General features: G+C 36.8%; 5 protein-coding genes across 6 annotated transcripts; 3 read left to right on the top strand and 2 right to left on the bottom strand.

The window, feature by feature from the left end:
• The first annotated feature begins 1,121 nt into the window (after positions 1 to 1,121).
• Positions 1,122 to 1,793, top strand: LOC111450306 (pathogenesis-related protein PR-4-like). Its single transcript, XM_023090368.1, has 2 exons — positions 1,122 to 1,421; positions 1,508 to 1,793. The coding sequence occupies exons 1-2, from the start codon at positions 1,158 to 1,160 to the stop codon at positions 1,670 to 1,672; spliced, it is 429 nt and encodes a 142-aa protein (XP_022946136.1). The 5' UTR covers positions 1,122 to 1,157; the 3' UTR covers positions 1,673 to 1,793.
• A 1,139-nt stretch (positions 1,794 to 2,932) lies between these two features.
• Positions 2,933 to 4,250, top strand: LOC111450308 (pathogenesis-related protein PR-4-like). Its single transcript, XM_023090371.1, has 2 exons — positions 2,933 to 3,196; positions 4,086 to 4,250. The coding sequence occupies exons 1-2, from the start codon at positions 2,933 to 2,935 to the stop codon at positions 4,248 to 4,250; spliced, it is 429 nt and encodes a 142-aa protein (XP_022946139.1).
• A 979-nt stretch (positions 4,251 to 5,229) lies between these two features.
• Positions 5,230 to 6,310, bottom strand: LOC111450304 (photosystem II reaction center W protein, chloroplastic-like). The gene is made up of 2 exons (XM_023090365.1): positions 6,170 to 6,310; positions 5,230 to 5,660 (listed from the first exon to the last, which is right to left on the bottom strand). The coding sequence occupies exons 1-2, from the start codon at positions 6,252 to 6,254 to the stop codon at positions 5,353 to 5,355; spliced, it is 393 nt and encodes a 130-aa protein (XP_022946133.1). The 5' UTR covers positions 6,255 to 6,310; the 3' UTR covers positions 5,230 to 5,352.
• Positions 6,311 to 6,973: 663 nt separating this feature from the next.
• LOC111450299 (E3 ubiquitin protein ligase DRIP2-like) lies at positions 6,974 to 12,435 on the bottom strand. 2 transcript variants are annotated; one of them, XM_023090356.1, is made up of 7 exons: positions 11,902 to 12,435; positions 10,316 to 10,415; positions 9,114 to 9,450; positions 8,529 to 9,031; positions 8,394 to 8,450; positions 7,444 to 7,516; positions 6,974 to 7,355 (listed from the first exon to the last, which is right to left on the bottom strand). In XM_023090356.1, the coding sequence occupies exons 1-7, from the start codon at positions 12,014 to 12,016 to the stop codon at positions 7,182 to 7,184; spliced, it is 1,359 nt and encodes a 452-aa protein (XP_022946124.1). In that variant the 5' UTR covers positions 12,017 to 12,435; the 3' UTR covers positions 6,974 to 7,181. The 2 variants fall into 2 exon arrangements, with proteins under 2 accessions (XP_022946124.1, XP_022946125.1); XM_023090357.1 differs by having other exon boundaries at positions 8,394 to 8,444; positions 11,902 to 12,434.
• A 1,218-nt stretch (positions 12,436 to 13,653) lies between these two features.
• Positions 13,654 to 15,148, top strand: LOC111450309 (probable prefoldin subunit 4). Its single transcript, XM_023090372.1, has 3 exons — positions 13,654 to 13,750; positions 13,866 to 13,976; positions 14,680 to 15,148. Exons 1-3 carry the CDS (start codon positions 13,742 to 13,744, stop codon positions 14,938 to 14,940), a joined length of 381 nt encoding a protein of 126 aa, XP_022946140.1. The 5' UTR covers positions 13,654 to 13,741; the 3' UTR covers positions 14,941 to 15,148.
• The last annotated feature ends 1,198 nt before the right edge of the window (positions 15,149 to 16,346 follow it).

Genomic DNA, 16,346 nt, shown 5'->3' with positions numbered 1-16,346 from the left:
GTCAGGCGAACCCAACATGTTTGATGTCTGGCTCGAAGATCACCCTCTACGAATCGATATTGTTTTATCTTACGAAAAAGAGTAGATTTTATGGAGAAGGAAGTCAAGTCAAATTTGTGGGCCAATCGAACCATGTGGGTGTGGATTGAATATTCAAATTAAACATTACCTATTCTTTTGGTCACATTTTTTTTAATTCAAACAAATTTTTTAATAGCTATATAAATTTATAATTTAACTTATAAAAATAAATAATTCTAAGTAAACGATACTAAAATTATGAATAAAGGGTTATTTATTATTAATATTTTTTTTTAACTTTTATTTTTTTACGGTACATACATATATACATATACATACATATATACATATACATACATATATACATATACATACATATACATACATATATACATATACATACATATACATACATATATACATATACATACATACATACATATACATACATACATACATATACATACATATACATACATATACATACATATACATATATACACATACATAATGAAAAGGTAATCATTAGTTTTTGTGGAAATTAATAAAAAAAAACAATATTATCCAAAGTGAGGTTGTCAAACATTTGGGGTTGGAGTAAAAAAGTGAATAATTGAAATTGAATAATAATTGCCACCATTTGAAAATAGTTCGAACCCATTAAAATATTGACTAAAATTTTACGTGTATGAGTTAAATTTTAAAAAATTATATTTTAACAGGTGAGTTATCATCAGGTTAGTAATGAGTAGGAGTAGTTTAATCAATTGAACTATGCTCAAATTGACAATTTCAATGTTGATGTTTGGTAGAAGCTATTTTTTTAGTTACACGTATTGAAAGCGTCGAACCGAACGTTCAAATCAGGTTTTTTTTTTTAACGTAATTGTTCAATAAACTTAAAACACTTGAAATTTAGATCGAAGAGAAGATTCAAACCAACAATGTATAGTACTATCTTATCTCTTAAAGTTATGTCGACATCATAGAAGAACGGTCAAACTTGGAAAAAATTTCCAAGGGCGGCTAAGAATGAGATTTGAGTTGAAAAGTATTAACGTTCAATCTCTATAAATTAAAGCACTCTCCCAAAGGAACCTCACAACAAGTTATAGAGAGAATCAAGAAAGAAAATAATGGAGAAAGTGAGCATTTTGATGATATTGGCTTTGGCTTTGGGCGTTTTGAGCTTGGCTAATGCTCAAAGTGCCAACAATGTGAGGGCTACTTACCATTTGTATAACCCACAAGACATCAATTGGGACTACCTTAGGGCAAGTGTTTTTTGTGCAACATGGGATGCCAACAAGCCCATCGAGTGGCGTCGTCAGTACGGTTGGACCGCCTTCTGTGGCCCTGTCGGCCCTCGTGGCCAAGCTTCTTGTGGACGTTGCTTGAGGGTAAGTAAATCTTCTGGCTCTTGCGAAAAATTATCATGTTTTAGAGTTACAAATATGCTGAGAAATTTTCATGGAAATGTTTGCAGGTCACTAACACTGAAACAGGAGCTTCAGAAATTGTGAGAATCGTTGATCAATGTGCCAATGGAGGGCTGGATTTGGATGTGAATGTGTTTAAGAGAATCGACACCAATGGAAATGGAGTCTTCCGAGGCCATCTTATTGTCAACTATCAATTTGTCAATTGCTAAGATTTTTCTTTCGGTTTATTCTTCCTAGAAGAAGAAAGAAAGAATATCACGTTCTAATAAATAAAGTATGAACAATAAACTATGAATTCGAGGTTTCTTGAATTTATGAACTTTTTTTTTTATAATGGTACCACCATCTTTGAAAGTTAAGAAATGCATTAAATCTCTTATAAATCGTGCGTAACGTGATTGTGTTCATAACTATTTACGTTCATTATAGTACCACACTATGTCAAATCAATATAACTTTTGTTTAGTGAGCGAGTCACGTGAATCACTTTAATACCAGCCTTGAATCTAAAGATTTGTATCAATTCTCGCTCGGGTGGAGATATAAGAAAAATGACCAACTTGACCCTAACCCGAGTATTATATTTGGTTTCTTAAGAAGGGATTTTATATGTAATGTAAGACTAAAGAAGGAATGTAATTTAACGAGTCTTACATACGACAATCAAATCAAGATTCTTTCAGATTTCTCGAACGAAGGACCAATGCTCAATGAACCAAAAACATTAGGTTTTGGTCAAGGAAGAAATTCAAACCATACATAGATCATATCCGAGAAACACCAATGTTTTATTAGTTAAGCTAACGTAAACAAGGGAATAATTGGTTCTTAAAACATTTAATTTTATATTTAATATATTTTTTTAATGTATAAAATTACTAGATTAAATACAAATTTTTAATTTTAAAAAACGTTTTATGTTCTCTTTAGCTAACAATAACTTAGGTTCAATCTCAACTCTTGAACCGACTAAAGTAGAAGTTCAGTTAGAGAGGACAACGAAACATTCTTTATAAGGTCGTGAAAATCTTTCACTAGCTTACGCGTTTTAAAAACCTTGAGGAAAAGCCCAAAAAAGACAATATCGGCTAGCGGTGAGCTTGAGCTGTTACAGAACCGAACCGAATAAAAAACTAAAGTAAATCCTCGAACAATTGAGAATACCTATGAACCGAACTTGAACAGGGTTGAACGAGCTGAACAAGAACTAAACCAAACATGAACAAAATTGATCGAGTGGAATTAAGACCAACCCGCATTGTCATGAAATTGTTTGGGTTATAGATAAAGACACCATAATCCAACATAAAAAAACACAAAATCCTTGAGCAAAAAGTAATATTCTTAAACGACATTGTTGTAAACGACTGCAGGCCATTGTGAGTAGACAAGATGAAAAGAACACAAAATATTCCCTCCTCCCTCTATAAATGCATGCCCAAATTAGGCATCAAAGCAAGTAGAACAACATGGAGACAAAGGGTTTGATGCTGATAACGTTGTCGTGTCTATGTCTTGTAATGTTGTCCAAAGCTCAAAGTGTGAGCAACGTGAGGGCAACATTTAACTTGTACAATGCCCCCGAAATCAATTGGGACTTGAACGCTGTGAGTGCATTTTGTTCCACATGGGATGCCGACCAGCCTTTGGAGTGGCGCAGCCAATATGGATGGACTGCCTTTTGTGGCCCCGTTGGACCTCAAGGCGAGGACTCTTGTGGCCTATGCTTACTGGTACGAGTATTTCGAATGACTTTTTAAGTGCTTAAAAATATATTTTTGTGTTTATGAACGTACTTCGAAAGATATTCTGACAGGCTCGTAATGATGTTCGGTTGGATGATAGAACCTTTAACCTTTTGCATACGTAAAAAATTCGGGTTTTTTTTTTTTTTTGTTTTATGGATAATGTACTTGCATTATCGTTATATAGATGAATTATATCGAGATAATGGGGTAGGTATATAACAGCTCAAGTCACCGCTAGCAGATATTATCCTTTTTGGGCTTTCTTCTTCAGGCTTCCTCTCGAAGTTTTTAAAACGCGTCTATTCATGAGAGATTTCCACACTCTTATAAAGAATGTTTCGTTCTCTCCTCTAACCACCGTTGTGGGATCTCACAATCCTCACCCTTATAAAGAATATATAATGTTTATAACTGATGTTAATGATGTGTGACGGGTGAATGTTTAATATTTGAATTTTATGAAAATTTAGTTAATAATGAGACATGCATAAGTAATATTTTTTAAAATAATTATAAAAAAAACCAACCAATCAACCTTAATCCAACCCAAAAAATAGGAGGTTAGGTTGAGAACACTGTTCGAGTTGCTCGAGTCACCAGCTCAACCAGCTTAAAATTTCTGGTGGGTCTAAATGATTTCCGAATTCAACCCAACAAGTATACAACCCTATAATGTGAATTTGTCACTCCCTCACTGTACCATTGTAATTGTTACTTTAATACGAGAGTAAAGTATCGATCTTTATAATATGAACATAACTCAACTAATTAAAACATATATCGATTAAGAAGTCGAAAATTTGAATCGAGCGTTAGTTGCATGAAAAAATTATAATAGTTCGTCTAATAGTGAAAAAAATACATGAACATGCAGGTGACTAACACGGAAACAGGCGCTCAACAAATCGTAAGAATTGTGGATCAATGTAACAACGGAGGTCTAGATTTAGACGTCGGAGTGTTTCAAAGTCTCGACACGGATGGAAATGGCAATGCTAATGGCTTTCTCACAGTCGACTATGATTTTGTGAATTGTTGATGTTCATCCAAGATTATCAAAGAATAAAAGGGGGAATTTTGTGTAATGGCTAATACATTTTATTCCAATTTATTAAATTTTAATATGTCCAAAATAAATAATATTATGTTTTTGTTCAATTATTTAATAAAGTTTATATTTCTTATTAATAAAAATATACTCTTAAATTGATTTTTTTTTATGATATTAATGGAATATATAGAATAATACCATGAATTACTAGACATATTACATATTTTTTAAAAATATATAGTGAATAATTTAATTATTATTATTATGTTTAAAAAATACTTATAAAATTTTAAAAGAAAAGTATTTTTTAGATTTTTTTTATTTAGTTTAAGAGTATATTTTTATTAATTTAGTCTAAAATTATAAATTAAAAACTAAATAATTATTGAATAAAATTTGAAGTTATTTTTTTGTTTTTGAAAATTAAATATTTTTTAAAATCGGAGAAAAATAATTTTATAAAAATTTATTTTGGTTTTAAAAATTTGATTAACAATTCATATTATACTAAGAAAACAGGAAAGAAACAAATATAAATTTTAAAATAATACTATTTTGGATTTAACTGTAAGGAAGAAACACGGGAGGTTGATGTTTCCTCTCGAGTCCGATCTTGTGTGAGATCCCACATTGGTTGGAGAGGGAAACGAAGCATTCATTATAAGGTGTGGAAACCTCTCCCTAATATACACTTTTTAAAACAGTGTAACTGACGACGATACGTAACGAGCTAAAGTTGATAAATCTATTAGTAGTGAGTTTGGACTAGTAGAAATGATATCAGAGCTAGACACTGGGCAGTGTGTCAGCGAGGACGCTAGGTCTCCAAGGGGGTGGATCATTTTTTATAATGGTGTGGAAACCTCTCTCTAACAGACGCGTTTTAAAACTGTGAGGCTGTCAGCGATATGTACGGGCTAAAGCGGACAATATATATTAGCGGTGAGCTTAAGCTGTTACACCTTGATTCTATCAAATCGTTGTCTCACTCTCCCTTCGATTTTCTCGAAGGTCTACAACAAGGAGTCGTTACATAATAGTCGTGTTTTTTTTTACTAACCATAACTTTGATTAAAATGTGGTGATTGATTCAGAGTGACAAACCAGAGTCGTCACCTTCATCTAAGGACGAAGCATAAACAAAGTATAGAGACCAAATTAAACCAAACATCCCAACTAGAATCCACCCTAGCAGGTTGTTGCTTAAACCAAAAGGCAGCCCTGTCCCTTCTGTGCTCAACCTCTCATCCACCAGCGCCACTGCCGGACCCGCCGCTGCCATTGTAGCCATCGCCACCGTCGCTACCGTCCCCGAAACCATCCTTTCTTCTGACCTCTTCCCTTCTCGCTTCTCCTCCACCTTGCACTTTATCGCTCCCTTCTTCATCTTGAGTAACTCTGCAGATACTCCCGTTTAGTTCGAGAGCATATGTCTAAATTAGTGGAATTACACTAAGACTCAGCTCTTTCTCTAACAACCTATTTCCTCGTTCGAAAATGAATATGATGGCTTTTGAGATCTTATGTCAGTTGGAGAGAGAAATGAATCATATCTCTCCCTAACAGACGCGTTTTAAAATCGCGAGGGATACGTAACGAGCTAAAACGGACAATATCTGCCAGTAGTGGGCTTGGGCTTTTACACCTCAGCCATGGTCGATAGAAGAGTTGCTAACAAATCTAGAACTTCATATTAGGGGTATAAGTTCATGGAAGATTAGAAGTTTCGTTAACTTCTACGTTTGTGTATATATCGTTGTTGTCGGAACGATGAAAATGATAATTAAACTAGAAAAACAGAGGGAACCCAGTAGAACTCTTTGAATGAAGAGAAAGAAAGTAAAAGCTTTTAGTGGAATTGGATGATAAAAAGTACTGCAAATGCTATTTGGAACTGAAGAACTCACTGCGAGCAGCCATTAATGGCGGTGGAAGAACCATGGATGATCCTTTGAGTAAGATCCTGGAAGGAGAAAGCAGAGAGGACGCCATTTTTCTGGCCAAAAAAGCCCGGTAGAGGTTGAGGGGAAAGGTGTTCTTGTTTATGCACCACATAATTTGGATATGTGAACACCCAAATAGTTCCCTTTGCTCAATCCTCATTCATCCAATCTTTGCTATCCACGTGTTCAGCCCAACTAAAGAATGGAGACACCGATTGGTCACGGTCATGCTGGTATAGTTTCCATTTCCTCAAAATCATAAATGCCTCAAAATGTATTATAAAGGGATGCAACTAGCCATCAATTCCTCCTACTCGGAGTTGCTGGGTGAGAATGAGTGCTGCACAATCGCTTACAAACGTTATGTAAGAGTGCAATTGTGACACCATACATCACTTGTCGTTGATGTATCGACATGGTTCAACTAGTGTTTGTTATCGATGTCTCACGTCCGCACATCATTAAGAGAAAGGTAACACCATCGCATCGTTGAAAAGGGTCCGGGAGGGAGAGGGAGGAAGAAAAGGGTGTCGAGGTAGTGCACAAAAGATTACCTCCCATCTTTCATCTTGAAAATTTCCCCACCAGAATGAATCTTCTGTTGTTTTCCATACAAATATCAACACTTCGACAGAACAAAACAAAGTCAAACTGAACTGAACTTAGCTCAACTCGTTGAGACAGGCAGTTAAGACAGGCAGACAACATTGTTGTCCGGTAAAAAGAGTGATACCTTTGACTGAAGAATCAGTAAAAAAGAGCCAAAAATGGAATGGGAAACAGCACTGGATCAATTGTTCATTATGTGGGTATACCAATGAAATAAAACCAATCAAAGAATTCAGATATATAACAACAATCTGCATGTTCACGCAAATATGACGAACCTGGAGTCTTCGGGTCCGGATTTTGATGCTCATTAAACATTACAAGATGTAGACGACGTACAGAAGCAAGAACACGATTCAGAAGCTCGTCAAGGGGTCTGGACTTTTCGACAGTACGAGAGGACCATAACAAAGTCCTTAGCAGATGAGCCAACGGATGCTGGAATTTTCTTCGCTGTCGACGCTGTTCGAAACCATAAGTCAACCAAGTTCTGTAGCTGCTGCGTTGGTAGCACCGGCTGTCCCCGACACGATATTTCCACCTAGGAAGTAAAAGAAAAACATATTGGCAAAGTATTTGGGCACTTTGGGACCAAGCTCATGAAATAAGATATTGAATTGAAAACTCACCTCGGCTTCGCTCTTAAGATCTAGTTTCTTTACGAGATACTTTTGGATAGACGACACGGGCATTTTCCCGTCCCTATAATGTAATAAATGAACAGCAAAGTAATCAGCGAGTATCGAGAAACAACAGGAACTATAATTGATAGTGAAAATCGTTCAAAAGAATGAACGAGTAATCGTAATCCATGTTGCTGCCTGTTTTCTTTGAGAAAGTCCTGGAACTTCATTGATGCAATTAACTAATTTTTCAAACAAATAAACGAAATAAAAACGTACGAAAGGAAACCGACTGAGCAAAATAATGAGACCCCACATCAGTTGAGAGGAGAACGAAACATTCTTTATAAAGGTATAGAAACCTCCCTAGCAGACACGTTTTAAAAACCTTGAGGGGAACCCCGAAAGGAAAAGCCCAAAAAAGACAATATGTGTTAGCAGTGCGCTTGGGCCGTTAAAGTTGGTATTAGAGCAAGACATCGGGCAATGTGCCAGCGAGGTTGAGCCCCGAAAGGAGGTTGACACGAGGCGGTGTGTCAGCAAGGACGTTAGGCCCAGAAGGAGGGTGGATTGGGGGGTCCTACCTTGATTGGAGAAGGGAACGAGTGCCGGGTATAGATTGTGAGATCCCACATCGATTGGGAGGAGAACGAAACATTCTTTATAAGGGTGTAGAAACCTCTCCCTAGTAGACACGTTATAAAGCCTTGAAGGGAAGCTCGAAAGGGAAAGCCCAAAGAGGGCAATGTTTACGCTGCACAATTTCTACAGAGTAGCTATAACGACAAAAGAGTCTCGGGAAACTCAAATAACATTAATGTTTTGACACAACACAGAAAAGTACGTAAAGATATCATTGTCTATATGCAATCTTCTAAATGTCGTCTTTATAATGCGAACGAAAAATTTGATAAATGGACGAATTTAAATGAAGTAATAAGATGGGAGGAACTTACTTTATTCTCAAGTAAGACGTTGATATTTGAGGCAACGGAAACCCGCCCTTCCTAAAACTTTTAATAACAAATCAGTCGTACGAAACTTAAAAGCAGCTTTCGTATTACAAATATTCAATAGGTAGAGTATATTACCTGTCGTCTGAGGCGATTAACGTGAACCAAATTGGATTGTTTCTTCTACATTTAGCAGCTGATGCATCAAGAACGACCTGTGCCTGAGAACCTAGCTCACCAGATGCAGCTGCCTTGTTACGAGCAGTTGCTCGCAACCTTTTACGTTTCGTGGATTCTGGGAGTGATGTGGTTCCATTATTATGGTTATCTTTTGCCTTAAAGTTGCTTCCGTGCTCCTTAGTTCTTGTTTTGGGCATATATAATCCGTAATTCGGAGCTCCAAGTAACAGCGCTTTCTCCTTAGTTTCTTGTGCATCGAGGTCGCCATCAGCAACAAAGGACGGTTCCAGTTTGGCCATTGATGACCCTTGGAAATTTGGCTTGGTAGACTTCGTTCGGTTAGCAGCTTCAACCAAACAATTCAAGGGTGTCCAGAGATCAGCTTTTCCTTCTACTGCTTCTACGTTGTTTTCCAGATCCTCGTGTCTTAGACCGTTCGAAGGCTCAGCCATAGATGAGTCCTGCAACGATTTCGTACTTTCATACATCTATGAATGTGGGAATTTTTCCGATATTTTAACAATGTGCGTAAAATCCCCCTACCTGCCTTCTGTGTCGAACAGTTTTATTCAAATAATCGGAAGAGCTCGAACTTGCTGAATGATCTTCTCCAGAATCTTCTTCTTTCTTTAGGGGTTCCTCAATGCCAAAACTACATCCACGTAACGCAGCGCCCTTTCTTGCAACGTTCTTGGATCTTCTTCCAGTCAAGCCGCCACTCTGCATCGGCACTTTGGGAGTGTTTACCACCAATGATGATAGCGATCTCTCCTTCCTTTTTATGGGCAATGAAGCCAAGGGCGAAACTTCAGGTGCAGTAATCTTCCTCCGCTTAAGAGGAAATATTTTCGCCCTTATATCTTGCAAATTGTGGTCGGGCCTGCAAAAGGTAAAACAAAATCTAAATTATGCATCGTCTATTCTTTTTCGTCGAATTATTCCAGCACCATAGAAATCTACCTTCGAGCATAATTAAAAAGAAGCAAAAAGGCGCCATTTTCGGTCAGCCAAAGAAAGTGTATAAATTTTAGCATTATAAAATCCCGTCCAAGGAGACACCAAATCGAAGTCGTTTTTGAAACTCGTTAATCCATATGGATTTTTAAGGCAAGAGAATGGGTCTAGACTTTAGTAGTAAGGAATCGGGACCAAGGAAACAACAAAATAAAGTCTTTTCGATAAATTGTGGATCTTAAATGAGTTAATTGACATCTAGAAAGCTATGGTATTATGAGAAGTTGTAAGAAAGAAGAAGAAGATGAATGTTTTCACAGTTAAGCAAAGTTTGGGTTAAGCCCCAAAGGGGGTGGACACGAGGCAGTGTGCCAGCAAGGACGCTGGGTTCCGAAAGGGGGTGGATTGGGGGGTCCCAATTCGATTGGAGAAGGGAACAAGTGTCAACAAGGACGCTAGGTCCCAAAAGGGGTAGATTGTGAGATCCCACATCGCTTGGGAAGGAGAATGAAGCATTCTTTATAAGGGTGTGGAAACCTCTCCATAACAGACGCGTTTTAAAAACCTTGAGGCGAAACCCGAAAGGGAAAGCCCAAAGAGGACAATATCTGCTAGCGGTGAGCTTAGGCTTGGGCTTGGGCTGTTACAGCAACACTCTTTGTAACATAGAAGAGCATGAAAGCATAAACCTCGATAAATTTGTTAGGAACTTACGACAGTTCTTTCGCTATACGCTCAAGAGATGTCAAGTTACACAGTTCAAGGGAAACTACGAAAATAAAATAACAAACCTTAGTTTTTCCACAGGAAGACAGCCCAGATCAATGTTGCATACAGGACAACAATCAACCTCCTCGTCTGAGAGTTTCTCATATATGCACTTCCTGCAAACTGTGTGCAACCAGAACTTAAATGTATTAGAAAGCTAGCATTCGATGTCGCCGATGAATGAGTTTTAGTAAGTTGGGGGACGTTCGTTAGATAAATTCACACAAGTTACGAACAAATGCAAGTATCAATAAGCATGAGGGACCATGCACAGTTCGCAGATATAAAAATACTTATCATAACGGGTAAACAATCTCTTTAAGTTTTTTGTTTCAGTTTTCGGTTTTTATAGATTATGTTCATTTATCAACAAGCCCCTTTGTCATTTTGAAAAAATAAGAAACTTTTGTTTTTAAAACGTGTGTGCTAGGGAGAGGTTTTCACACCCTTATAAAGAATGTTTCGTTCTCCTCCCTAACCGATGTGGGATCTCACAATCCACCCCCTTCGGGGCCCAGCGTCCTCGCTGACACTCGTTCTTTTCTCCAATCGATATGAGACCCCACAATCCACCCCCCTTCGGGGTCCAGCATCCTTGCTGACACACTGCCTTGTGTCCACCCCCTTCGGAACTCAACCTCCTCACTGGCACATCGCCCAGTGTCTAGCTCTAATACCATTTGTAAAGGCTCAATCCCACCACTAGCAAATATTGTCCTTTTGGGCTTTCCCTTTCAGCCTTCCTCTCAAGATTTTTAAAACGCATCTACTAAGGAGAGGTTTCCACACCCTTATAAAGAATGCTTCGTTCTTCTCCCCAACCGAGGTGAAATCTCACACTTCCCAAATGGGGTCTATACGTTCCAAAACTAAAAAGTCCTAAGAAAAACACAGGGAAGTCCGACCATCCCATTTGTAGCAGACGCCTCCAGTAGCCAGAGAACCCAATTCAATGCAATAACATGATCGTCCGAAAACATACGCCATATAGAAACATGCGACCGTTTTAGATAGTTTTCGAGAATCCCAAACATATTAGATATTCACATAGAGTTCTCAATCTCTTGATGTTCATATAAGCAAACACAGAGACCAGAAATCTAGATACAAAGATCAACAACAGAGATTATAACATGCATAGAACCTTTGATCTAAAGAGTTCATATCTGTAGAAGATTAGGTATCTTCTTCAAAATGCACTGTTAAGTTACTTGAGCAGAATGCATATCAACTGGAATCACAATTCAGTGAACTTGGGACTATGAATCAGTTCAAAATTTGAATCTTTGTAATGTAAACAAGTGATCAGTAAACTGTTCTAAGAAGACAGGAAAAAGAGAATTGGGGAAGAGAAGATGAACTATAAACACAGAAATTGATCCAAATGTCATGAAAAGAGAATCAAAAGCACAAAGAGAAAGAGTTTTTACCACATCAAACAGCTAAAAGGCAACAGAAGGAGATAAATTGACAGCAACCCAGATGATAAAACAGCTCAAAGTGAAGAACCCAAGAAGGGGAAACACATGCAGAACAAAAAGAAACAAAAGAGACACAAATGGAAGGAAAGAATGGCTAAAAGAGCCATTGAGGAAAAAGAAGAACTTACACGTGTGAAGGCAAAGAGATATGGTAGTAGCCTCCTTCAAGAGCTTCTTACAAAGAGGGCACGTCATGCATGCTTCAAGCGTTTCCCTCTTCACTCTCACCACCTGACCCGCCATAGCCACACCCCTTTTTCTCTACACCCTTTCTCTAAACCACATTGAACAAAACACAATCTATTGCAAATCCACGCAGAATCAGACGCAGATTTTGAAGGGCAACGTTTTGATTGACTTAAACGTCTAGAAACTACGGATCTGAGGGCGAATGCGAGAGAAAAGGGATTTTTGGGGAAATTCAGAGATGGGTTATGGTCCGAATGGGAAAAAATTACGTGGGGTTCGATTCTTGGTGTGATTTTGGACAAGAAAGGTACAGGGGAAGAGGAAGGTTTGAGGTTTCGATGAAATAGCATGGTCTTAAGGAAATTATAGATGTGTATATATATATAGCGAGATATAGATATAGATATACGCAGAAAAGGGGAGCGGGGGCGGGCAGTATCTGGCAGATTTGTGCATTGTTTTGAGGAAAAACGTGAGTTGGTGATCGAGTTAGAGAGTGAGTTGGGGTTCGAGTTTGGTAATTTGGTAGAGAAAATGAATAAATTGCTCTGCCCACGTTATCCAACCAACCCTATTCATAAATTTCATAATTGTATTCATTATGCTTCTTATCTTCAAAAAAAAAAAACATTTATTTAATTTAAATTTTTGTATTCTCGATCGATCGATCGCACGTGTACTTCCAAAACGTCTATTATATATTTAAAAATAATTTCCTTTTTTGTGACTACGAGAAAATTTTTATTTTGCCATACATATCGAGAAAAATTATGTTGAAAATGTAATTGAATATTACCGACACCAATATCGTAAAAGTGAATGGAAAATATTTAACTTTGGTTGCATTTTTGGTATTTCTAAGAGTGGGATTTATTTATCGACATTTTTAGGTATTAATTAGTATTTCGTGCACTAAGCTATACTTGAATTGGTCTAAGTGAATGAGAACGTCCCATTCAGAGGATGAAAACTCTCTCACACTCACACATTATGTTAAAACTTGACTCGTGCGTATAATAAATATGGGATATAGAGATTTGAACTTTCGGTCTCGATGAAAAAAAACGTGTCCATCACTATTGAGCTAAGCTCATGTTGACATTTGACTCATACACTTACTGTAAGTGCTTTTACGCACGTCTCAAGCTAGATTGTTAGGTCAAAATCCACGAGCATAATTAAACTTTAAAATTTATTGAAAAATACCCTTAAACTTTTTAGACAATGACACGTGTCTATTTAACCCGTTCGTAAACTTTGTAATTAAATATAGAGTTAAGTGATAAATTGAGTCCGTAAACTTTCAGCCACGTGTCTATTTAACCAGTAAGTTGTAAAATGTGTCTGTACAATAGATTTTTTAACTTTAAAAGAGCGATGGTGGACAAACGGTAGAACCTACCAAACTGGAGTATGATAGGGTCAGAAGGAATTTCTGGCAGAGGTAAAGTTTTTAACTTTTAATTGTATTTATTGTGTTGAATTTTTTTAATTTTATATTTAATATTTCCTTAAACTATTTAATAATTTTTAATATTTGATAAATATTAAAAATGGAAAGGATGGATAAATATTTTAAAGTTTTAAGGATTATTTGAGACAATTTGTAAAATTGAGGGTAAAGGGGTAATTTAACCTAAATATAAATATAATGGTACCCTAAAATGATAAGGGCAATTTCGTCATTTCGCTCAGGGCTCCAATTGGCTCGTTCCATTTCCGTCTAACCGGAGCTTTCTTCCTCATTTTCACTACGAGCGATTGACCGACTGTTCGAACATGCAGCAGGTAACCGAAACCCTAATCGAACTCGTATTGAACCACTAATTTTCCTTGTATCATACAAATTTCCTTTCTTTTTCCGTTTTCTGACAATGGCGTTTTTGATGCCTAATGTGCACAGGGCGGAGGATCTGAATCGGAGGTCACATGGGAGGACCAGCAGAATATTAACAAATTTAGTAGGTTGAACAATCGGTTCCATGAGCTTGAGGATGAGATTAGAACAGCGAAGGTATTGCTTTCATACGAGGAATCGGGTATTTAATGGTTTATTTTGCTATTTACTTTAAATATCTGACGTCCTTGCTGACTGATGGATTTTGAGTATCGATGTGATATGAACTTCGAAGTTTCTCCTCTTGAATTTTGTGAGCGCTTGAAATGTTGCTAAAAACTTCAATTGAGTAGATGCTTCTTATCCCATTTTCTTTTTAGATTCAATTTGTGTAACCACGGAGGAGGCAATTCGACTTTTTTTTTTATTAAACAAATGCCCGACAGAAGGGGTTAGATGAATCAAGTGATATATTCCCTAAAAGATTGATTATCTTGGTTTTAATTTGTACTGTGTCAATACACACCAGATGTTTTTTTTTTTGCTCTGTTCTACAGCATAGTATGTTGTTTTCTTTCCCATCTTTACTTTTTGGTGGTATTTGGGAGACTCTAGTTAGTAAAGCGATTCATCAATACTTGAACCTTGTGTCTCCTAAAGTTTGCCCTGCAACCAAATGTTTACTAGAGTGAGTGAGTGAGTTTGTGATGACTTTTGAGGGATTTTTTTTTTTTTTTTCAATAAGAAATTTGGAAAAAAGCACTGGTTTGTTACTTCCTCGATGAGCATTCTAAAGTGCCTTCAAGGGAATTTTCAAAATCACTTTTGGTTATACTGTAAAAGTCACGTTGAATTCACCTTTGACGGTCGCTTTTCGTAGGAAACAAATGATAATCTAGAGGATGCAAGTAATGAGTTGATTCTCAGTGATGAAGACATGATTCGTTTTCATATTGGGGAAGTTTTTGCTCATGTACCAAGGGAAGAAGTAGAAGGCAGGTTGGAAGAAATGAAAGAGGAGAATGTTAAGAACTTGGAGAAACTCGAGGAAGAAAAGGATTCTATCGTGGCCCAGATGGCTGAGTTGAAGAAAATTCTGTATGGAAAGTTCAAAGACTCCATCAATCTAGAGGATGATTAATACAGATAAGTTTTCTGAAGCTGTTTTGATTCTATGTTTTTTGGATCTCGATGTCATATTCTCTCGTGTGGTCGTAGTCTTGGAATCCTCTGGAATTTGATTTGTTTTTTTTTTTTGTAGTTGCATGCTTGTCTCTATAACAAACATGAATATCCTGTGTTCCTTGACTAGTTTACTAAATGGATGGATTCACTAACAAGTTGCTTAATTGTTTCCCTGTTTATGCTTAAACTATGGGGGAAAAGGGTTCCCTTGTGCTTTACCTCTTAACTCGTGGCTATTGAGCCATTGATAGCTTTTCTTCAAATTTACCTCTTTTCTTTGCCTAAATACATGGCCATTTCAATCATCCTTTAAATTTGTCATTGCCTTCATTCATTTCGTCCTTATTTTTCTTCATTTTAGTTATCCTCTAAAGAGTTTTATGCCTTCAGCACTACTAGTTTTTATAATTAGTTCACTCTTAAAAGTTCTAGATTTCTGTCAGTTTTGCCTCCCTATCTTAGTTTCAGTTTCACTTTTGTATTTAAACTTCTTAATCTCAATAGTTGGTGTGTCAATATCACCATCATAGGCTTATTTACGATTACGTAACACTACTTCTGGCCAACTTGAGCGTAGCTTAACTGATTTAGGCATACCCTTGACTCAAAAGGTCAAAGTTCAAATTACTCCAACTCCTGTTGTTGAACTACCGAAAAAAAACGTAAGTCTTTTCTAGTTAAAAAATAGGGAGATAGAGGGATTCAAACTTCTAACCTCTGGGAAGTTAAAAACATAGGGAGATAGAGGGATTCAAACCTCAAACCTCTTGAACGAATGCATATACATTCACCCGTTGAGCAATGATTAGGTTGGGCTGAAACACAGCTTTGTTTCAACATTCATTCAAGATATAAAATACATAGAATTTTCATTCATTTGAGCTATATCACCTAGCAACCTTCAGCCTTGTGTAACATTTTACGCCATCTCCATCTCTCGGCCCTTATCGTTGCAGTCACCGTCTTTGCATATACACCTTGCCTTGCCACTGGCTCTCTCCAGATCCTTGATACCTGAGAGGGAAGCCAAGCCATAGAAGGGGAAAACCCCAACAAAACTAACCAGCAAAACCAAACTGATCCTAATTGGCTTCCTTCCTAACTAGTATTCAGCAATGTTTTAGAAGGCTAAAGTGGGAGTCTCAAGGGTTTTCCTCTTGAAGAGGTGAGGCCATATGATACAGAAATTTGTAAGATAATAATGTTATGATTCTCTCTTGATGACGTCATTATTATTATTTTTTCTTATAAATGGAACATAATTAATCATACACCACATAAACATAGACACATTACACTACACCTAATAATAATAAATAAATAATAATGGTTTTTTTTTTTTTTTTTTTTTTTAGTTTGTTT

The sequence above is a fragment of the Cucurbita moschata genome, unplaced genomic scaffold, assembly GCF_002738365.1.
Source record: "Cucurbita moschata cultivar Rifu unplaced genomic scaffold, Cmos_1.0 Cmo_Scf00012, whole genome shotgun sequence".
NCBI lineage: Eukaryota > Viridiplantae > Streptophyta > Magnoliopsida > Cucurbitales > Cucurbitaceae > Cucurbita > Cucurbita moschata.
The sequence above is the reverse complement of the archived record's forward strand: the minus strand, read 5'-3'. Positions and strand labels throughout refer to the sequence as shown.